This window comes from Mangifera indica, chromosome 19 (genome assembly GCF_011075055.1).
Source record: "Mangifera indica cultivar Alphonso chromosome 19, CATAS_Mindica_2.1, whole genome shotgun sequence".
NCBI classification, from domain to species: Eukaryota; Viridiplantae; Streptophyta; class Magnoliopsida; order Sapindales; family Anacardiaceae; genus Mangifera; species Mangifera indica.
In genome coordinates, this window is record NC_058155.1 from 3,153,166 (window position 1) to 3,177,952 (window position 24,787).

Sequence of the window (24,787 nt, forward strand, 5' to 3'; positions counted from 1 at the left end):
TGAACATACTGATCAGGGCAAGAAACTTGGTGTTGGATGAACTTGAAAGTAACCTACATAAAGCTCTAGAATACATGAAGAAAACAACAGATAAACATTGCAAGGAGGTCATTTTTAATATGGGTGATTAGGTTTTTCTTAAGCTCCAATTGTACTATTTTCTCCTGTTGGCATCATGTCAGAGCAAAAAGCTAAATCCTTAGTTTTATGGTCCATTTGAGGCTGAGGAAAAGATAGGTCAAGTTGCCTATAGGCTGAAGCTGCTTGAATCGTCAAGAATTCATCCAATGTTTCAAGTGTCACAACTTAAAAGACATATTGTTACAACAACAAGAAGTCGACCACTACCCGAAGGTTTAATAAAAAATGGAGAACTAAGAGTGCAAGTTAGGAAAATGCTTTAGGATTGAAACATGTCCATGTGTTTTATTTTTAATTGTTGTCTTAGTCTTTAGGAAGTGGTCAGTTTTTTAAATTCGTGTTACTGTTCATGGCTTGATTCTAGGCCATTAAGTTATCTGTTTCAGTTTCTATATAAGCTTGCTAAAAAAAAATAAAAAGTGTGTATTTCGCATATCCTCTCAAATTTTATTTCAGAACTCTGCTGCATAATCATATCATTCTTTCTCTATTCTTTTATCCTTAAAATCCAACAATTGGTATCAACGTTTTCTTCTTACAGGATCTGTGTGTGAGTTTTTGAAAACGTCATGAAAGCTAAAGCCAGTTTTTCTTCAATTGCTCCACTAGTGTTCGACGAAGAAAACTACCAGATTTGGGCAATTTGTATGGAAGCATATTTAGATGCTTTGGATCTTTGGGAAGCAGTGGAAGAAGACTATGATGTTCCTATACTTCCAAAAAATCCCTCTATGGCACAGATTAAATCGCATAAGGAGAAAAAGACGAAAAAGTCGAAGGCCAAAGCATGTTTGTTTGCTGTAGTGTCATCGACGATCTTCACAAGAATAATTTCCCGTAAGACAGCCAAGTCTATATGGGATTATCTCAAGAAAGAATATGCAGGAGATGAAAGAATAAGAGGAATGCAAGTTTTAAATTTGATAAGGGATTTTGAGTTGTAAAAGATGAAGGAGTCTGAAACAATCAAAGAGTATTAACATAGACTTTTTGAAATTGCAAACAAAGTCAGACTACTTGGGTCTGAATTTAATGATTCAAGAATTGTAGAGAAGATCCTTGTCACAGTATCTGAGAGGTATAAAGCAACGGTTACAACCTTGAAAAATACTAAAGATCTATCAAAAATCTCCTAGGCGGAATTATTTAATTCTTTGCAGGCACAAGAACAAAGAAGGCATATGAGGCAAGATGTCAACACCGAAGGAGCCTTATTTGTAAAATATCATGAAGCTGACAAAAACAAAAGGAAAAAGAAGAAAGGCCAAGAAGGAAACTTTTTTGTTCCTAACAACAAAGGCAAAAAAAGGAAGCTTCAATGGTAAATACCCTCCTTGCCATCATTGTGGAAAGGAAGGTCACCCTCTATTCAAATATTGGAAGAAACCTGACGTAAATCCTTGCCATTATTGTGGAAAAGAAGGACACTTTCCATTCAAATGTTGGAAGAGACCTGATGCAAAATGTTCCAAATGCAATCAAATGAGACATGAAGCAATAATTTGCAAAGGAAAAGCTCAGCAGTAGGAGATTGAAGCACAGATTGCTGATCAAGGGCAGGAAGATCAATTGTTCATGGCTACATGTCTCACAAATAGTGAATCAAGTGAAAGCTAGCTAATTGATAGTGGCTGCACCAGTCACATGACCAATGATAAGGAACTTTTCAGAGATTTGAAGCTAACCAACCTTACCAAAGTCAGAATCGACAATAGTGATTACATCTCAGTTAAAGGAAAAGAGACAGTTGCAATAACAAGCTGTTCAGGTACAAAACTAATTCATGATGTTCTTTTTGTTCCTGAAATTCAACAAAACTTGTTGAGTATTGGCCAACTGATGGAAAGAGGTTTTAAAGTTGTTTTTGAAGACAAGTATTGTCTAATTAGAGATGCAGCCAATCATGATATTTTTAAAGTCAGAATGAAAGGCAAAAGTTTTTCTCTAAATCCATTGAAGAAGAAGTAAACAACTTTTTCAAACAAGGAAAATATCACAAAAGTTTGGCATAAAAGGCTTGGGCATTATCACTACTAAGGGCTGTTGCAAATGAAGTCCAAGATGATGGTGAAAGATCTTCCAGAATTTGAAGATAAGATTCCAAGCTGCAAGGCATGTCAATTTGGCAAGCTCAATAGAAAACCATTTTCAAAGGCAACTAGTAGAGCATCAAGGAAGCTGCAATTGATTCACATGGATGTCTCAAGCCCTCAAAGAACATATTCTCTAAAAGGTAGTCTTTATTATATTGCCTTCATTGATGATTCACCAGAATGTGCTGGATTTTTTTCTTGAAGTTTAAATCAGAAGTAGCTCAAGTCTTTTGGAAATTTAAGGCAAGAGTTAAGAATGAAAGTGGCCACAAAATTCAGATTATGAGATCAGACAATGGGAAGGAGTATACTTTGAGAGAATTCAATGAGTTTTGTGAAGAAGCAGGTATTGAACATCAGTTTACAACTCCCTACACTTCACAATAAAATAGAGTTAGTGAGAGGAGAAATAGGTACGTCTTTGAAATGTCAAGATGCATGTTGCATGTGAAAAATTTACTGAAGAAGTTTTAGACAGAGGCAGCAAATATGGCTATGTTTCTTCAAAATAGGCTCCCAACAAAGGCAGTAAAAAATCAAACACCATTTGAGGCCTGGGATGGTTACAAACCATCACTGAAGTTTCTTAAAGTATTTGGTTGTTTGTGTTTCACTTATGTTCCACAGAACAAATGTGACAAGCTAGATAGAAAAGCATCACCAAGCATTTTTATAGGCTATAGCACTGTCAGCAAGGCCTATAAAATTTTCCAGCTACAGACTAGAAATATTGTTATTAGTAAGGATGTTCACTTTATGGAGGATAAAGAATGGAACTAGGATAATATAGAAAAGAAGGGTCAAACTATGACAAAGTTGAAACTCAAGTTTCTTAGTTCTAATACTAATGAAGAAGTAGAGTGGCAAAATGAAACAGTGGATGAAGTCCCCGTGAGAGGAACTAGGTTACTTTTTGACATTCATGAAAGGTGTAACATTACTGTGTATGAACCTACAAATTATGAAGAAGCAAAAAAGGATCAAAGGTGGACAACTGCAATGAAGAAGGAGTTGTTCATGATAGAGAAAAAAAATACGTGGATTCTAGTGGAAAGACCTCAAGATAGAAAGGTGATTGGAGTCAAGTGGGTGTACAGAACTAAGCTAAATGCCGATGGTTCTATCAATAAACACAAGGCAAAACTTGTGGTGAAAGGCTATGCTCAAGTTTTTGGCGTGGACTACTCGGATACCTTTGCACCAGTTACTCGTCTAGACACCAAAAGGCTTTTGCTTGCTGTAGCTGCTCAAATGAATTGGAGAGTGTATCAACTTGATGTAAAATCAGCATTTTTAAACAGTGTTATGCAAGAAGAAATTTACATTGAACAACCGAAACGTTTTGTGATGAAAAGAGAAGAGGATAAGGTGTTTCTACTCAAGAAGGCTTTTTATAGGTTAAAACAAGCTCCAAGAGCTTGGTATATCAAGATATATGACCATTTGTTGATCCTTGGTTTTAAAAAAAGCTTGTCTGAGGCCACTCGTTATGTCCAAAATCAAAGCAATGATGTTATGATAGTTTCTCTTTATGTTGATGATCTTTTACTGACAGAAAATGATGCATGGCTAGTTGAAGAGTTTAAACAAGAAATGATTAAGGTTTTTGAAATGACAGATCTCAGGTTGATGATCTTTTTTCTTGGAATGGAAATTAAGTAGGCTGAGCATGAAGTCTTCATCTGTTAGAAGAAGTATGCCAAGGAGATTTTGAATAAGTTTAAGCTTGAAGAATGCAAGGCAGTAAGCACTCCTATGAATCAAAAGGAGAAGTTGTGCAAGGAAGATGGTGCTAATAAAGTTGATGATGGATACTTTAGAAGTTTAATTAGTTGCTTAATGTATCTTGCAGCAACATAGCCTGACATTTTAAATGTTGTAAGTATTCTGTCTAGATTCATGCATTGTGCAAATGAATTACATCTAAAAGCTGCCAAAAGAGTGATTCGATATATCAAAGGCACAAGTGATTTTGGTATTAAATTCACAAGAAGCAAAGAGTTTAAGCTGGTTGGTTTCTCTGACAGTGACTGGGGAGGTTCCATTGATGATATGAGAAGTACTTCAGGCTACTGTTTTACTCTTGGGTCTAGTGTTTTCTCATGGAGCTCAAAAAAGCAAGAAACTGTGGCGCAATCCACTACTGAAGTAGAATTTGTTGCTGCAACAACTGCTGTTAATCAAGCTTTGTGGCTAAGGAAGATTTTAATAGTTCTCAATCTGGAGCAGAAAAAAAGTACTAAAATTTGTGTTGACAACCAAGCTGCCATTGCTATTTCCCATAATCATGTGTTTCATGGGAAAACTAAGTATTTCAACATCAAGTTATTTTTCTTAAGAGAAATGCAAAAAGAAAAATTTGTGACTTTGGTTTACTACAAGTCTGAAGATCAGGTGGCAGATTTGTTTACAAAACCACTTCTAATGAGCAGATTCGAGTTTCTAAGGCAGAACGTTGGTGTTTGCAGCTCTTAAAGCAAGGAGGGGTGTTAGGAAAATGCTTCAGGACTGAAACATGTCCATGTGCAAGTCATGTGTTTTATTTTTAATTATTGTCCTAGTATATAGGAAGTGGTCAGTTTGTGTTGTTGTAGTGTTACTGTTTATGGTTTGATTCTAGGCCATTAAGTTATCTGTTTCACCTTCTATATAAGCTTGCTAAAAAAAATAAAAAGTTTGTATTCTGCATATCCTCTCAAATTTTATTTCAAAACTCTGCTGCATAATCATATCATTCTTTCTCTATTCTTTTATCCTTAAAATCCAACAGTGCAGCTTGAATCAGTGAACGATTTTAGGTATTCCTCTTATAGAGATCTTGAACTATTGATTCAATGGAAGCAATTACTAGATTTTGAGTGCTCTTGGGAGCTATCTGAAAACAGTAAAAGACTCTTCCCTCACCTGCATCTTTAGGACAAGGTACCTCTAGATGGGCAATGTTAGGACTAAAGTTTACATAAGCAAGAGAAGCAAGGAGGGAGCAAAAGGAGTGACACCTGCCAACAGAATTGGAGGAACAAATGGCAAGCAACAAACTAGAGAAGGAGAAACAGACCAGCATGCGTACGAAGGAGACACTATAGCAATACAACAGAGTCAAGAGACCATCCGTATATGCTTGGCTGATTAGTTGGCAACATAGGATTGGCAAGGCAGTTAGATGGGAAGAGAGAATGATATAGGCCTACAGGTGAGGAGCAAAGAGGCAGAGAAGATTTTGAAAGGAAAAGGAAAAATAGGAGAGACCCAACCTCTCAAATGCTGGAAAAACTTGGCTTAATGTTCATTTTGTTTATGTGGTTGTCTTTTGTTATTTCAGTTGTTTTAGTGATCCATGTAAAACGAGTAAAAGTAGAATTCCAAAACTAGTTTGCATTACTCTATTTTCTATCTTCTGGTTGATTGCAGTAGAGTGATTTTGTAGTTGGGTGACTGGTTGAACCGAGTTGAGCTGCCAAATTGTGTTATTGCTTTGCTCCAGGTCTGTATCAATTCACCACAAGAGAAACCAAACTCTAACGCAAGCAAGCTCCATCTCAATTTAAAAACACAATCGACAAATCATCAAACAATGAAAATGAAAAAGAAGTGGACAGTTAAGGAAAATGTAATTTCATTCAATAATTGCATTACTCAGAAGCTAAGAAGCATGAAAACGCACAGCAGTGTGCGTTTCCATGAATCCAAAATGTTTCAGTTTTCGAAATGGCCAGAAACTGGTACGAAACATTTTGGGGCCGTTTCGGTAATTTTAGATAAAAGGGAAACTCGTTTCTTTAACCTAAAGAGTTTCCTATGCATATCAGGATTCTTAAAGTGAATCATAAATGGATTCTAAAAAGATTTTGAAAATAAATAACAAAAATAGTTTCCTGTACGTAATAGTCTTCTGGGCGCCTTCTCTTTTTTGCTGTCAATCTCCTTTGCCGTCAATCTGCTGGGCGTCTTCTTCCTCTGTTGGGTGTCTTCTTCTTTTCTTTGTTGTCCTGGGTGTTTTCTTCTCTTCTTTGCTGTCCTGGGCATCTTCTTCTCTTATTTGCTATCAATCTCCTTTGCCATCAATCTGCTAGGCGTCTTCTTCTTCTCTTCTTTGCTGTCCTGGGAGTCTTCTTCTTCTCTGAAACACTGGCTGGAAGAAAAAAATCTCTGTGAAAAAAGTATGAGTTTCTTGCCCTTCTATGATATAAATTAATTTATATAGATTTGAATTTAATGCATCTTTGGGCCAAGATTATAATTCTGCTGCCTCTTCCAGATTTGTTAGCTTTCCAAGATTTGTTAGTTTTCCAGGACTTTTATATTATTATAAAACATATATTAAATTATTATATATACTTTACATTAGCCTGCCTTTTGCTCAAAGTAGAATTAGACTCCATTAGCCTTTGCCGTCACATGCTTTCTTCCAGATGTGTCAACCTTGGAATTCTAATTTATCATAAAATATATTTTAAAACATTAAATTATTTTATATGCTTTATTCCCCCTAATATATATATATCATGAATATAATTTGTAATTATAATCCATAATTTATTTTATTAATAATTATTGAATATTTGATTTTATATAATTTAATTGAATAATTTTGTAGTTTGTAATTTAGTTATTCTTGTTTGATTTGAATATTATTTATAGATAAAAGTTTTCCTATAATTAAATTGATTTATTTATGTTTCCAATTTGTGCTTTTATTTCAGTTGTGTAGTAAGCTGCCAAGAAGAATAGTCGGTGATTTATGTGATTTGGTTGATTTTTTTGATAAATTCTAGCAAATTGTTGGTGATACTGAATTTGAGTTAATCATTAATGGATTCTGCTACTGATAAGGAAAATTCAAATTCTAAAAGTAGTAGTAGTAGTGTGGGTTCTGCAAAAAAGAATAATGATGAAGACCAAAATCCATTGTGGAAATATGTCACAAAAATTGAGAAACTTGGAGAATCAGGGGGTACATGCAAATGGGTTTGTAATTTTTGTCAGAAAGAAAGGCAAGGGACTTATACTAGAGTTAAAGCTCACCTATTAAAAATTACGGGGAAAGGAATCGATGCTTGTTCTAAAGTGAAATTTGAAGATTTAGTAGAAATGAGAAAATTAGATGATGAAGCTACCAATAAGGTTTATAATTCTCAACCTAAGGAAGTGTCATTGCCTAGTAGTACTACTAATGTAAATCAATCATTGTCTTTATCCTTACCGTTACCAAGTGGGGCAAATCTTTTTTTAAAAAAGAGAAAAGTTGATGATTCTCCTATTGCTAAATCTTTTGACATACAAACTAGAGCTCAATTAGATGAGAAAATTGCTAGAATGTTTTATACTGGTGGTCTCCCTTTTAATTTTGCTAGGAATCCAAACTATATTAGTGCCTTTTCATTTGCAGCTAATCATTCATTGGGTGGTTATGTGCCTCCTAGGTACAATAAATTAAGAACTACACTACTTCAGCAAGAGAAAACAAATGTGGAAAGGTTATTGGAACCTATTAAAAGCACTTGGATGGAAAAAGGGGTTAGTATTGTTAGTGATGGATGAAGTGACCCACAAAGGAGACCTTTAATTAACTTCATGGTAGTTTGTGAATCAGGCCCGATGTTTATTAAAGCTGTTAATTGTGCAGGTGAAGTTAAAAATAAATATTTCATTGCTAATTTATTGAAGGAGATAATTGATGAGGTTGGTCATCAAAAAGTAGTTCAAGTAATAACTGATAATGCTAAAAATTGTAAAGGTGCTGGGGAAATCATTGAAGGTATGTTTCCACATATTTATTGGACTCCATGTGTTGTGCATACTTTGAATCTAGTTTTGAAAAATATATGTGCAGCTAAAAATGTGGAATCTAATCAAGAGACATATGATGAATGTCATTGGATAACTGATGTTTATGGTGATGTTATGGTAATTAAAAACTTCATAATGAACCATTCAATGCGATTGGCTATGTTTAATCGATTTAGTCCTTTGAAATTACTTTCAGTTACGGACACTCGTTTTGCTTCTGTTGTTGTTATGCTCAAAAGATTTAAATTAATTAAGGGTGCTCTAGAATCAATGATTGTAAATGAACAATGGGGACAATATAGAGAAGATGATCAAGGCAAAGCAAGATTTGTTCGTGATAAGGTGTTGGATGAGAATTGGTGGGCGAAGGTCAATTACATTCTTGCTTTTACTGCACCGATTTATGATATGATTCGAATATGTGATACAAATAAGTCATGTCTTCATTTGATTTATGAGAATTGGGATTCTATGATTGAAAAAGTTAAATCAGTTATTTATAAACATGAAGGAAAGTTTTCTACCCAAGATTCTCTTTTCTATTCAGTGATCTATAGTATTCTTTATAATCGTTGGGCAAAAAGTAATACTCCACTCCATTGTCTAGCTCATTCATTGAATCCAAGGTAAATATCTAATTGAATTATATATTTCTTTCATACTTATTTGATATATTTATTTATTAAATTGGGTATTAATTTGTTAACTATTTGATATATCTATTATTTGTGAAGGTTTTATAGTGAACAGTGGCTTGAAGGAGGTGAAGGTAGAGTGCCTCCTCATATGGATGGGGAAGTATCTATTGAGAGGAACAAATGTTTTAGAAGGATCTTTTCTGAAGATGAGCGTTTTAAAGCATTGGATGAGTATGCTAACTTCTCCCTCAAAAGTGGACCGTTTGAAGATCCTGATTCAATTGGTGCTAGATTTAATACAGAACCGATGAAGTGGTGGGCATGTTTTGGTTCAAATGCTCCATTGCTTCAAAAGTTAGCATTCAAAGTACTTGGACAACCTAGTTCCTCCTCTTGTTATGAAAGAAATTGGAGTATTTATTCCTTCATTCATTCAATTAGAAGGAATAAATTAATTCCAAAACGTGCAGAAGATTTGGTTTTTGTTCATAACAATCTGCGTTTATTGTCAAGGGTTAACTCTAAGTATTATGATGGTAAGGAGAAGATGTGGGATGTTGGTGGAGATGACTTTGGGAGTATGGAAGATGTGGGAGTTCTTCAATTAGCCAACCTGTCATTAGATGAACCAGAATTGGAGTCTGTTTTTTTCGATGAAGATGCAAATGACATAATGGATAAGGAGAATGATCAAATAGAGAAAATACAATAAATATTTTACTATTTTAAAAATTTTTTTATTATATTTTATTTGATGACTTTGATATTGACCCTTGGAAATTATTATTTTGATGAAATAATATTGAGTTTGTAGGTTGATTTATGTACATTGTGATAAAATATATTGATTTATATACATGTTTATTTTTCATTTTAAAAGATGAATATATAAGTATTGATTTAATTTATACATACATGTTTCAAGAACTTGAATTTGTAATTTATTTTTGGTACAAAATTATCTTGTTATATGTTATTTTAAATTGGTTGGAAAAAATCAATTGTTGTATTTTTTTAATTAAAATATAGGTTATTGTATTTTTTATAAAAATTTCATATTTATAAAAAAAACTCTATATTTTTTATATTTACACGTTTTCCCATGTTTCCGTTTCCTACTTTTTTAAGAAAATACGTTTCCACGTTTCCGTTTCCATGTTTTCACGTTTCCGTTTCCGTTTCCGTGCTACCTAGCTCAGAAGCAATAGTCCAATCATTACAATAATCTAGAAAGCAAATTTAAATTGAAAGTAGGGCAGAAGTTGAAGAAACTAAAACACTAAAGTTGGGTTTTGAGAGGCCAGTCATCTCCAAAATGAAAAACAGAATACGTCCAACAATTTTCCAGAATTTTCTCCTTACCCAATTTCGAACAATTACCCCTTTTTTCATTTTGTCATGGAGGGTTAACAACATTATGGCAGGAATACTTTGAGGAATACTGATAACAAGAACTCCATTAAAGAAACTCTAATGAAAACTGCAAATTTTACTAAGCTGGATGTATCAGTTCTTATCTGATTAAATGTTTCCTCTCCCTTTTCCCTCGGGCAAATTTCAGCAGTAACCATAAACATATACTCACTAACATTAGCCCTGTGAAAAGCAGAGTTCTACAGCCTTTTATTCCTCTTAAATGCCGATGAAAGTAATATGTATAAGGAATCAAAAGTTGAAACCTAAGGTAAGCAAATGTTGTGCATAATGAATACACTTTAACAAATTATTCTATCGAGTACAGTTTCCCTGTCATTGCTTTTTCTAATTTCATGTATACTATTGGTCACAACCAAATTAAATATATACTAGCCTTGACAACAACCCCAAAAAAAAAAAAAAGCTGCAGACTAGATTTCTGTGCAATAAGTAATACATGGAGAAGAAGAAAAGCCTGTAACAAACTGACTTTTGCATTGGTTGCCACCTTTAGTAGTCCTTTCAGATAGATGGTTGTCAAGATATGAAAATTTCCCAGAAGCAAAGGGTCTCATTCATCCAGCCCAACTGATACCACATCAGGGCAAAACAATGATTTGAGGAAGTCAGCTACGATATTTATTTAAAAATACGAGATACTGGGTGGGTTCAAAACTAAAGTTTGTAGCCTTTAACTCCCCAACTTCAGCCATTGAAGGGTGTTTCCAAAAGCCCCACTCAGTGTCTCTTCTATACTAGTTCTGCTACAGTCCACATATCTGCACATGTAACATCTGATAGACCCCCGATAATCAAGACTTACAAGAGGAAGGGCAAAAGGGGGATTGCAACACCAGCAGCTACAATTCAGAAGGCAATTCTGGATAATCATCATACAAACTTAACAACTCTGGATAACCATCATACAAACTTAACAACTCTGGATAACCATCACACAAACTTGGAAGTACAGCTGAGCAAACACATAAACAAGGAAGCAATAGATCACATGCCCATAAACATAGGAGTAGATCACACAGGCAAGGAAAGAAATCAAGAGGAGCATACAATCAGGAAGGAGACAGATCTTCAGGGATGGAGTTGTGCATTAAAAGGAGAAGGAAGCTGTGAGAATGGGGCATCTAGGAAAAATATAATTGGTTAGGGTCTGGTTTGGGGGCTTAGCCTAGGTCATTGGTTCACTGCCTCTGCAGTGTGGATTGTATTGGTTTTCTTGGTTTGTTTTATTTCAATAAGCCATTGTAATATGCACTATTTCATCCAATAAAGCAGTCATCACATTTATTCATATAATTCCGTTGATTACAATCCATTGGTTCATATAATTCCGAAAATTACATTCATTCCACAAATTAGCAATACACAGTTCTTTTACATAAATACAATACACGTGACAGGCGTTCAACAGTTGACTTCATCTCCAGAAGGGCCCAGCTCCTGCAGAAGACAACTCCACAAGGTCAGGTACGCAACAACATCAAATTGACATAAATAAGCTGAAAAACAAATAAGGTAAAAAAACAAACACTTCACAAATATAGATGAGCAACAACAAAGGTACCATAGATGGAACTCTCTTAGAAGGAGGCAAATAAAGTTGTACTTCTACAGAAAACTTAAAGTAAAAGTAAATTATTTCACTTGCCTGTGCTCCCGTACCAATGCTGATGCAGTTCACCCTTGTGATTTCCGTTGTTAATGCATTCCTCTTCTGTGCAAACTCGAAAGGCAAGAACATTAGATTGATAAGGGAACCCTGCAAAAGCCTTGATTGCATCACATGTGCACTAAATCAGAATAAAATTTTGGCTCAACTCAACTTAGAAGGCTCCCACATGTATTCAAGCTCATGATCATCATCATTAAGGCAACCACTTTGACTATGTTCTACCCATCATTGTCTTCATCAGAATCAGAGATAATAATAATAGGTGATCGGACAGAATCTCGAGGGAATTCATTCGAATCCAAAGAGGTAAAGGGCCATGATTTGACAAGATTTTCATCATTGTCTTCATCAGAATTAGAAATATTAATAAAAGGTGATCCGACAGTTTTATTTTGACAAAATTGATCCAAACCCAAAGGATTGAAGGGTTGTGATTTGACAAAATCTTGAGGAAATGCACCCAAATCCAAGCTCGTATAGGGATGCGATCTAGCAAGTAAACGTCAAAGGCATATTAAAATCATGATCAAACAATTAATATTTCAGGGAAAGGTAAACCTTTTTCATTCAATATAGGCATGGGCAGAGAATTTCAGAGGCTAGGCCAGGCTAACTTCTTGAAGAAAAGAATTTTTGTAAGGTAAAAAACATACAATATAGATTGTTATATACTTGTATACTTTGTTGATTTTAACTCAGATTTTCATTTCAGTGACATTGCAGCAAAAGTTTAATCTACTTGAAAGATCCCACCTAAAATAATACATATAACAGGATCCTCAACTCCAACATGAACATTATCAGGCATTGACATTTTGCAACCAATATCCTATTTACTCTAATCATTCTATATATTTTCAGAAGAATATTGAAAAAATCACAAATAAGAATATCATTCATTTTGCAATTTCATTACTTTTGTGTTATCATTTTAATCTCCTCCATTCCATATTTCACCTTATTGTAGAAGATAAGTTAGTCAATGGGTACTTGTTTTACTAACTACTAAAAGATTAAAATACAAATAATAATGAAAAGGTTTTAGATAATTAATGTCAAAAAAGTAAGAAATCAATTATACTAACACCCATGATAAACTTTTGAGGCTTCTCCAAAGTTACAGTTCAGTTAGGTCCAATCAAAATGGCTTAAATTTTGATGTTATAAAATATTATTAGAGAATTTAGCTATTATAAATGATAAATTGCTAATATAAATTGACATTCATATTAATACTATGACCAGTATGAAAAACATATGGTGAAAATATATTCATATATATTCTTATAATTGATTTGCATTTTGTTATATTTTTTCTCTCTTGAGAGACAATTGTAGTAACATTTTGTTATATTTGCATTACATGCCTATTCATTTCTTTGTTGTGATAGTTTTAGTAATTTTTTTTAAACATGCCCAATTGAGAGACACGAATCAAAACATATATTCTTATAATTGAAATTTTTCTGACCATGAAGGTTTAAAAAAAGTATTTATGTACAACATATCTTCAATAAAAAAGTTTTACAGCAGCCGAGCCTGGAAATTTTTCTTGGCTAAACACCTAGATATAAGATAATTTCACAGCCAATTACAAGTAGATCAAAACATATTTAGTTGATCATAAATAAATAATATTTTAGGATATTACAGAAAAAGATAACTTGGGTGGTTATCTTTTTGAAAAATTTGCATAAAAGCTTAAAATTTGAGATTTTTAATTTAGAAACAAATGATTAATGGAAAATAATGTTACTTTTCAACTGAACTTCTAATAAATCATGTAAAAAAATTAAAGATTTAATTTTAATAAAACATATAATAAATGTACTACATTTATTCTGGTTACAACAATTAAAGATTTAATTTAAAAACCAATTATCCAGCAAGAGTTTAAAAATATATATATACTTGCACATACAGGAAATTGGGTCTTGAATTAGTTATAAAGTAGTTTAAAAGATCTTTTAAAATAAATCATGCATGTATATATAGATACTACATTAATCATGGTAGTCACTAATAACAACATTAATCAGGAATTAAAAGTTTGCATCTTACTTAATATGAAACACAGATTTCCTAAGTCATATGAACATGTATAAATGATATTTGAGATAAGATGAAACCATCTCATAAATAAGTCATAAGCATAAAAAGAAAATATTGTAAAGATGGAAAGCACATTACTAAATTATATGCAGTAGAGAAGGCAAATATCTTATTTAATTACCTGGAGCTGGATTCTCCTTTACTCTCTTATTAGAGCATGCTTCCTCTTTATCAATGACAGCACATCTGGATAAAACCCCAGAAAATGGGGGCGTTAAAGCACCAAGAGAGCCCATGTAATTGCCCATCCACCCTATAGGTGCACCAATCCTTGGATCAAATGCGAATGACTGGGGATGCATCAGAGGAAGGACATCACCAATGCCTTGCACAAAAGCATTTCCAACTTTCCCCATCATACCTGTTCCACCCACTGCATCAGGTCCTCTGTTTCTAATTGGACTGGCTGACACTCTATTTTCCATCTCTGGCATAATGCCTGTTCCCCTATTCCCTCTTCCGTGAACACCATCACCACCAGCATGACTTTGCTGCAAAGAACTCCCTTCAGCAACACCACAAGCACAAACACCAACTCCATTATTGTTATGACTATTTACACTGTTATTGCTCAGAACTTGCTCTACTGCTGCACTCATCACCATACTTTTCCCCAACTCAATATTCTCCCTACAGTCAAATTTTCAAACGAAAGAACTATGATTATTGAAAATCCGCTCTCTAGTCAGTATATTTCGCTAGTCATCTTTCTGAAAAAACTTACCGAAAACTTAAATATTGATATAACTAATTTAGAAGAGAAGATTTGTGGACAATAATGACACCTTTCAATTAAACTTTATTAAAGTAAAAGAAAAAAAAAGATATCATCATGTTGGGATTTTTTAATAAATGTAATACATTTGTTCTAATTTAGACAATTTACTGCAATTAAAAATTCATTACATAATCAAATATCCAAAGAGTCTTGAAGTAATACTTCATATTACAATAGACCACAGAATTTTTTTAAAAGATTTAAAAAATATGTTTTTACAAATTACAACAATAATGCAGTACTGATAGATTGTACATTTTTTAGAAGATTATCATAGACTTCGCTCAAAGTTTTCAAATTTATTATTAATATTATAACTTTTTCACTTCTTATCATGGACTACCCTGAAAGTTTGAAAACGTAACATAGATACCCCTTTGCACTATTAAATGGACCCTCGAAGTTTAAAAAAATTATGTAAAGACCCCTTAGCGCTAACCTTGTAAAATTGTCATTATGTTTGCAAAACAATTTTCTTCTAAGACCAAAGTTACCATAAATGACAACTTAATGGAGTTAAGGCAAGGGGTATCCATGATATAATCTCAAAATTTGAGCATGGTCTATGATAAAAAGTGTGAAAGTTGTTATCCAACTGATAAATTTGGAAACCTTATGGGTAGTTTACAACATTTTGCCCATTTTTAGTTTATTTAATTCTAATGTACTTGAATTAGTTATAAAGGTTTTTAAAAATATGCATGTACATCAATGTTGCCAAATAAAACAGAATAACAAGTTAACTCATGGTAGTCAGTAATAATAGCATTACTCATGAATTACAGATTTGAATTTTACTAGATATGAAAGTAAGATATCATAAGTCATGAACATACATATATATATTGTAACTGAGATCAAATGAAAATCATAAGCTTGAAAATAGAGTATTTATAGAGAGCAGTACTTAATCATATCAATTACCTTGAGCTGGGCTCACCCTTAAAGAAATTTGAAGCTTCCAGTCTCTTGGAGTTTGGTTCAAACTCTTGAGTGAACAATAAACGGATCCCACACTTCTTTATAAACAAAGAACAGTTGAAATCGAAGGCGGCCTCCATATTGCAAGTGAATTCACCAGAAAGATTGCAATTATACCCCACGACTACATGAACTTACTTAATAGAGCTGAATCCATTAACCGAAATTTCTTTCATACAAATTGTCCTTTTAGCATTTTTGCATCTAAAGTACAAATGATACTGAAAACTACTAAGCTTCCCATGGTACCTAGTGCGACCTTTGCCAGGTTTGATTCCTATAATGGCACAAAATACAAACCCCAGAAACCTATGATTCAACCAACCTTGTGGTAGTGATATATGAGATCCTCTGCTTTGAATACCAAACAACCCTGGAATCTCACATCCAGGGAAACAAATATAACCTTCAGGACGGCCAACACTCCACTGCACCATAAAATTAAAGTTGTTAATTTAACATCATGTTTTTTATAAAAGAAAAAGAAAATGAAATCATATGAGGCTCTGAAAATCCAAGACTGAAAGATACCTCTGTGGCTTCATCCCGTAAAGCTTTATCTGAATAATTATTAAGAAAAGCATCATACAAAATGTTTCTGATCTCTTTCCAACTCACTTTCAAGGAGCCAGTGAAACAAAGCAAATATCTATGACATGGTATTGTGAAACCTGATAATGTTTTTGGCAATGTACAACCCTCTGCCTCTAGATTTTGTATCTTAGATGGCAGCTTTGGTAAGCATTGAAGCCTCTTACAAAGACTTATGTTGAGGCGTGACAACTTGGAGAGGTTGATGATGGTTGTGGTTAAAGTCTCAAAATTATTTCCTGCTAATTCTAAGAACTTAAGAAAGGACAACTGGCCAAAATTATAGGGCAACTCTGAGAGATTGCAGTGATTCAAATTTATTCTCTCTAAAAGACAGCAATCTGATAAAATAGGTGATAGTATACATGTCAGCCCTTGACTCTTACATCTCTCCAAAGATAAATCATGAAGGTTTTTCAGACGTCCTATAGATGAAGGTACTTCTCTCAAATCATCAGCTTCCAACGCTTCCAAACTTTCTAAATTTCCAATTTCTTCAGGCAATCTATGAATTTTCAAACAACCAGAGATAAAAAGATATTTCAGAAACTTCAATTTACAAATGCTGTTTGGAAGACTTTCAAGGCTTGAACAATTTCTAAGACTCAGTCTTTCTAGATTGGATACATTCTCAATTGTTGAAGACAATTCTTTTATTGCAGTTCCATCTAAATATAACTCTTCTATATTGCACAGGATTTCTGGTACAATCTTTAGATTCGACAAACCAGAGAGATCAAGTCGTTGAAGAGATTTCAAATTGCTAACACTACTTGGAAGACTTTCAAGGCTTATACAGTTCTTAAGATTCAATTCAACTAGCCTCGAAGGACTTTCTACATGAGAAGATAATTTTTTTATTGCAGTTCCATCCAAACACAATCTTTCCATATTACATGATATCCTTGGAGCTGTGTTGAGCTTAGAACAGTTAGAGAGAATAACAACTCTTAAGGACTTTGATTGAATGCCAATTGGATGGCTGATAAGGCTCTCGCAGTTTCTTAGATTCAAATTAACAAGTTTATTGAGATTCCGAGATGGAGGAGTGATCTCAAACAAATGCGTACAACCTTCTAAAATCAAGCTCTCTAGATTTGGAGCCTCTGAGAGGTCTGGGACTCTAAGAAGCTGATGTGAGTAACTCAAATCAATGAATTTTAAATGAGCAAGGTCCTGTAACAGAGAAGGAAATGACCGATACAAATTAGAAAATACAATATTTACAATTTATAAAAAGAAATTTTTCATATGAAATCAACATATACCTTGATACCCATCCATAGTTGTTGAAGATAGTTGTTACACATCTTAAGTATAACAAGGTTCTCACGATCAAATTTCTTAGGCAACGATGGGAAGGGGTAATGATCCCAACAGAGGCATCTTAACTCTGAGAAATCAAATTCAATGTTGTCAAAACCATGAACCTTATTATTGCATATCAGGACTCCTAGATTAACCATGTTTGAGAAAGCATGAGGATTTAAGTGTATCTCTCTCATTTTAACCATATCGAAGAGCATGCCTCTTATTTTATCAGTTCCCTACAATTAAAATCAAAAGATAAGTTAGCAGTACAATAACCTGATGTACCACCCAAACTGAAAACCCCACATGAACTTTCCACATGGAAAAAAAGAAAAAAATAGTCTCCTAGTTCAAATATTTCAAGATATCCCATACATTATAAAATATAAATTAAAAGTTAATCCCATGTATATTTACCATGTTTTTTTTCAATATGGTATAGATATCATCATAATGCCACAATCGACTACGTTGGCCAAGTTTATCGATAGGGTCTTGTCGAACAATTTCCCAACCCATTTCTTGAATCAAATCATCCATTCCTATAGTGTTGTATGAAATGGTTATAAGAGCTTTATCAACAAGAACACATACTCCAATAAGTGAACTGAAGGCACCAACTATATATTTATCCCATCCTTTAAAGAAGCATGCAATATCTAGAAATAAAGTCTTCTCTTTATCGGATAATCCATCATAACTAATTTTAAGCACCGTTTCGATAACCTCATTCGGAGATTTTTTTAATTCATCCAGTGCGCTTTCCCATTCATTTTTTTCTCTACCAAGTAGAAAGCATCCTAAGACTTTAAGAGCTAAAGGAAAACCTTTTGTATAATCTATTACTCTTTCTGAAAGCTTCAAGTAAACTTCATCAATTGGATGGTTTCGTTTGAAGGCATGTTGTTTAAAAAGTTGAAGTGATTCATCACTACATAATCCTTTGACCTCATATATGGTAGAATCATTCAATCCACAATTTTTAAGCACTTGTCTATCCCTTGTGGTTATAATGATTCCACTTCCAATACCCAAGTTTTCAAGATCTCCAATTAATTCTCTTATTTGTTTCAAATCTGTCACATCATCAAAAACAATAAGAACCCTTTTACGTCTGAGCCTTTCTTTTGTGAAAGTGAGCCTTACATCAAGGTGTCCATCCCCCAACATTGTCGAAAGAAGTTCTTTTTGCAAATGGGGTAGTTGATTTTTATTTGATGCTTCCCTAACATTTGGAATAAAATGAGAAGCTTCAAAATCACTTGATATTTCATTGAAGACAGCATTGGCAAGAGTCGTCTTGCCTATACAACCCATACCCCATATTCCTACCTTGCATACTTCAGTCAACCCATCAAACAATAAAGATTTAATTTTCTCGATCTTCATTGCTATTCCAACCAAGTTCTTATTATCACTAGAAGACTTATCATTCAATCTCTTCAAAACATGTTCAATAATTGTCTCTATAAGTTTTGATTCAGGCCTACAATAGAAACAAAAGGTAACAACAACAAGCAGCTAATCAACAAGTTAATGAAAAAGAAATAAAGACAAAATCCGATTCCAATAGCCCAATTTTGTCCACCCTTGAAAATTACAAATTTTTAAGGCCTGGTTATTGTAAATAATTTAAGTTTAATTTGGTTACAAAAATTAAAAGATATAGTAAAGTTACCATCTTTATTTGAATACACAATCCAACCTTTTCAATATACATAATATAACAATTAAAGTTTATATTTTGGATCTATCACGTAGCTATATATAAGAATTATGGGCCATTAAGTCAAGACCCCAAGAAGGGCTTATGGCATAGAGAGCTTGTACAATAGAGCTTAGAAGAGATATAATTTTTATCAAGAAACTGTTTGCTGTCTGGTTATCAATTTAAAAAGAAACTTTCCAAACTAGATTGTTTGGTTGTTGTTGTACTCATAAAAATATTTATAATAGATGAAATTACCAAACTAGTGAATGATAAATGTATTTGTCCAATTACTGAAACATGCGTTTAGGGGTTCATAAATAAAATTTAAAAATTAAAAACCCCAAAACTGAAAACAATATGAAAACAAAAACATTTACCTGATGGCATTTGAAGCAAAGCCACACAGATTGCCGGCTTCCGTCAATGCAATCCTCCATCTCTGCAACATCTCTGGTCTGTCCCTAAATCGTACTTCATGCATAGCAAACGCATCTCCAAAAGTCCCCGTCTGCTTCCGTATATCTGATGGATCTATACGATAGAAAACCGGTATCACAATCTGACCGTTCATTTTCCTGCAATCGAGTATCTTTGCAAGTTCTTCGAGGCACCATTTAGAAGAAGCATAGCAATGAGAGAAAACGATAATTGAAATCTTTGAACCTTCAATTGCCTTCAAAAGAGAAGGTGAAATCTCATCTCCTCTTTTAAGTTCGTAATCGATGAAAGTTTCAATCTTTCTCCAACACAAAGCTGCATTCAGGTGGCTCGTAAAGCCATCACGTGTATCCTCACCTCTAAAACTAAGAAAAACATCATACTTCACTGGAGAAGAAGAGGCCATCGTACTTGAATGAAAACAAGTCTGCTCACAGGACTTGGAAAAGGAAAGTAGGACTGCGCGACTGAGAATCCGTGTTCTTTTATCAATGATAGTGGACTGAAAGTGCCTGCATTTTTTTATTTTTATTTGACCTACTTTCGGTGTCTATTTTCGTTTTTTATTCAACCAGTTGAATCATTTGGATCGATTTCGTAATTACCCGTGGATTAAGAGTAGTTTATATGGAAATGGCCAAAGGATTTACTCTCACCCAAAAAGATTGATGATCTACCAAATATCTACTTTTAACTTTAAAAATATTATTATATTAAAAAAAATCGTATTTTTCCTTTAATCCTTAAAACATAATAATTTTCTTTAACTCAAGCTTTAAAAAGGGAAATTAAAATTTTTACCACTATTTTATTCCGTGTATACAAAAATGCCACCTATCCTAAAACTTAAACAAATATACCACAATAGTAATCAACTTTTCCAAAATACCCCTCTTTAATGTTTCATGCAGATATTCTCTCCTTTATTCTCTGCAACTTTTTTCTCTCTTCTTCATCTTCTTTCAAAGTGATAAAGGAATCACTCTTCCAAAAATAAATTATTAATGGAAGAAGACACATGATTGAACAATAAAACCTGTGAGAAAACCATTATAAAAAATTCAACTTAGACACAAGGGAGGGAGAGAAGAAAATTTAATTATATTGTGATTTCATATTGTTAGATTGTTTAATACTATTATTTTATGTTGTTTCTATTGTTTAAAGTTGTTATAATATTGTTTAATGTTATAATGATGATTATAAAATACTAAAATGCAAGTTAGAAAAAATTCCAGATGAAGAACAGGTTAGCGTTAACGCCAACCCTTGGTGTTAATGCCCACCCCCCGGGTCTAGTGAATTTATGTTTTTTTTTTGTTTTTTCTATTGCATTCAATTCTTTTATTTTTTATGCTTCCGTATTCTAATTCGGTGCTCGTATGTGTATTGTTTTTTTTGTCATGGTAGAGAGTTACATAAAAAATTATAAAATTATCACTATCATTTTCTTCTGTTTTTTATTGCATTAATTTAAATTTGGATCAAATTTCAAATTAATCCAATCAAATCAAATTAATTTAAATTTGGATTAAATTAAAATTTAATTTAAAAAAATTAAAAAGGGTGGGCGTTCATATTTTTTAAACAAAAAAATTAATTAAAAAAATTAAAAAGGGTTGGCGTTCATATTTTTTAAACAAAAAAAATTAAAAAGGGTTGGCGTTGAGACACCAACCCTTCTGGCGCCAAGGGTTGGTGTCCTGCCAACCTTTATTGTAATTTTTTAATTTTTTTAAAAAACATTAAGGGTTGGCAAGAACGCCAACCCTTTTTAATTTTTTTAATTAATTTTTTTTAAAATATGAACGCCCACTCTTTTTAAATTTTTTTAAATTAAATTTTAATTCAATCCGAATTTAAATTAATTTGATTTTAAATTAATTTAATTTGATTGGATCAATTTGAAATTTGATCCAAATTTAAATTAATGTAATAAAAAATAAAAGAAAATGATAGTGATAATTGTTTAATTTTTTATGTAACTCTCTACCATGACAAAGAAAACAATACACATACGAGCATCGAATTAGAATACGGAAGGATAAAAAATAAAAGAATTGAATGCAATAGAAGAAAACAGAAAAAAATAAATAAATTCACTGGGCCCGGGGGGTTGGCGTTAACGCCAACCTATTCTTCATCTGGAATTTTTTCTAACTTGCATTTTGGTATTTTATAACCATCATTATAACATTAGACAATATTATAACAATTTTAAACAATAGAAACAACATAAAATAATAGCATTAAACAATCTAACAACATGAAATCACAATAAAATTAAATTTTCGTCTCTCCCTCCCTTGTATCTAAGTTGAATCTTTTATAATGTTTTTCTCACAAGTTTTATTGTTCAATCATGTGTCTTCTTCCATTAATAATTTATTTTTGGAAGAATGATTCCTTTATCACTTTGAAAGAAGAGGAAGAAGAGAGAAAAGAGTTGCAGAGAAGAAGAGAGAGAATATATACATGAAACATCAAGGAGGGCTATTTTGGGGAAGTTGATTACTGTTGTGATATATTTATTTAAGCTTTAGGATAGGTGGCATTTTTGTATACACGGAATAAAATAGTGGTAAAAATTTTAATTTCCCCTTTAAAAAATCGCATCCCCCCTCAAGGTTTAACTTCAATATCCGATCACTTTCTCTCATGTCATCTTTTGTGATTTCTCCCTCTCGACAATTCCTTTTTCTCCGACGGTCTGTCTCAGCATCTTCTTCTCAGATGACTCATCTTTTTTATTTGAATAGCCAATCAAAGAAAGGTGAGATGATGAGAGAGACACCACCAAAGGAAGAGAAAGCATCAGAGGGAGAGGCTACCACCAATAATGCCGAAAATTGAAAACTAAACCCTAGGAAAAAATGATATTTTTTAAAATTTGGTTTAAGAGAAAATATTTAGTTTTTAAGGTTTAGGAGGGAAAAAGAGATAAAATTTTAAGAGTTTGGATTTCATTAATTTTACCCATCTATAGGTAAGTAAATGAAATTTTCATAGTTAAAGGGTAAGAATTTGGCAGATTATCAATCTTTGGGTGGGAATTAGTCCTTTGGCTTATAGAAATTATTATTTTTAATTGGCCAAAGGACTATTTCCCACTTAAGTTTTAATACAAAGATAAATACATATCTATAATATTTTAAAAACTCAAATATTCATCTGTAGGTTAACTATTGTTAAAATTTTCTATTAGAAGTAAACGTAAAATTATCATTTTATCACTAAACCCTAAAAATTGATATCATTTTCCTCCTTTGGTTTGATAAACTAAGTTTTTAAAAATCACTTTTACCCAACTCTAGGGTTTCATAGTTTTCAAATTTTTTTTTATTTAGGTTAACTACTGTTAAAATTTTCTATTAGAAGTAAACGTACAATCGTCATTTTATCACTAAACTCTGAAACCCTAAAATTGATATCATTTTCCTCCTTTTGTTTGATAAACTAAGTTTTTAAAAATCACTTTTACCCAACTCTAGTGTTTCATAGTTTTCAAATTTTTTTTTACTGCGGTCACCCTCACAAACCTTTTTATGGCGTCACCCCCCCCCCCCCCCCCCCCCCCCCCGCCCCTCCTCCCCCCAATTTCAATTTACATCATCTTCGATGACTCAATCACCGATGACTGGACATTTGTCTTTATATTAAAACTTGGGTGGGAAATAGTCCTTTGGCCTTTTAAATTTAATTAACTTTGGTTATGCTCAGGTCTTCCTTAATAAAAGGCACGGGATTTGTACTTAAAAAGCAACTAGTTATGCAAGCAGCATACAAGAGAATGATCAAGTGAGGATATGGATAGAAATTCCTCCATCAAAAAACATTGAGAAAGAGTAAATACAACTCTATAATTTTTTTTGATAATCAGAAACCTCTCCCGTATTTGTTGGACAAGAGAACCCCGAGGTACAATGATTAGATTCACAATTATTGTACTAAGTAAGTCAATATTAGTGTAATAGAGGCTCGAACTCAGGGCTCCACTTTAGAAGTTTTGATGCTCCATTTGTTTTGCTAATACATGAGGTCAACTACTCCATAATTTGTTCAATAACATTTTCAGTGAGGAATAAGACAATTTGATGAGAATAAGTTTATAAAATTGTGTAATCTAAGGCACAATACACGAAATAAACAGAGGTTTAATAGGCCGTAAGTTGTATGGAAACAACTGAGAAGTCAGTTAACAATCCACCAGTTATATGATTCATGGCATAAGGTTACAGAAGTAGCCATTGTTCTGAGATCTTTGATACGACCGCATGAAAATGTCTTATGTTGTGTGATCTATGTCTTGATAAAAAAGGATGATAATCATTATTGTGACTTATAGAGAGAGAACATATGCCAATATTTTGTGATCTGGGCATAGAATAGAGATAAATATTATATTATTAATGTGATTGAATGATTTTAAATTAATAATAAAATAATATCTAATCACATAATTATATATTTATATGTGTATATATAATAAATACACATAATATTACTTTTTATTTAAACATGGCTTTGATTAAGCTGCTGCAATGCTCAGATTCTGTAAATGTATTTGTTTACCGTGGAAGTAGATCTTAACTTTAAAAAATTTCGAGCAGTATAGAAGTTATTTATTCATTCAAAAAGCCATATTGAAATCTAATTTCAAGTCCGTGTCAGTACATTTTGAAGCAAAGAGCTCCTGCAGCTGTATCCAAATTGAGCTAATTCGGTTTTGCAAATTGATTCTATTAGAATTTATTTAATTTAAATTGAAGCTAAATTTAAATTAAAATATTTGATTCATTTTTTAAATCAAATCAAATTTGAACTAATAATGTTCAACTAAGTTGGGCTCAAGTTAGGACAAAAATAAAATCATTCTCTAAAATTATCATTTTAAAATGAAACTTAAAATAAGCTAAAAACCTCTGCATAGTTTTTGGGGATAAAACAAAGCAGTTTGATTTTACTTTTGACTTGAATAAAAACCTATGCAGAAACATAAACAACACTGCCTTCATGATACATTCCCTTATTCATCTGATCTGACCCATTATTCTTTTGTACTACTAAATTAACTTCCATGAAAGCCTCAACTTTCTA

General features: G+C 32.8%; 1 protein-coding gene across 1 annotated transcript; it reads right to left on the bottom strand.

Annotated features, from left to right (window-relative positions):
* Positions 1–15,773: 15,773 nt before the first annotated feature.
* LOC123203444 (disease resistance protein RUN1-like) lies at positions 15,774–20,184 on the bottom strand. The gene is made up of 5 exons (XM_044619801.1): positions 19,630–20,184; positions 17,959–19,027; positions 17,499–17,777; positions 16,171–17,406; positions 15,774–16,067 (listed from the first exon to the last, which is right to left on the bottom strand). The coding sequence occupies exons 1-5, from the start codon at positions 20,094–20,096 to the stop codon at positions 15,774–15,776; spliced, it is 3,345 nt and encodes a 1,114-aa protein (XP_044475736.1). The 5' UTR covers positions 20,097–20,184.
* Positions 20,185–24,787: the final 4,603 nt, after the last annotated feature.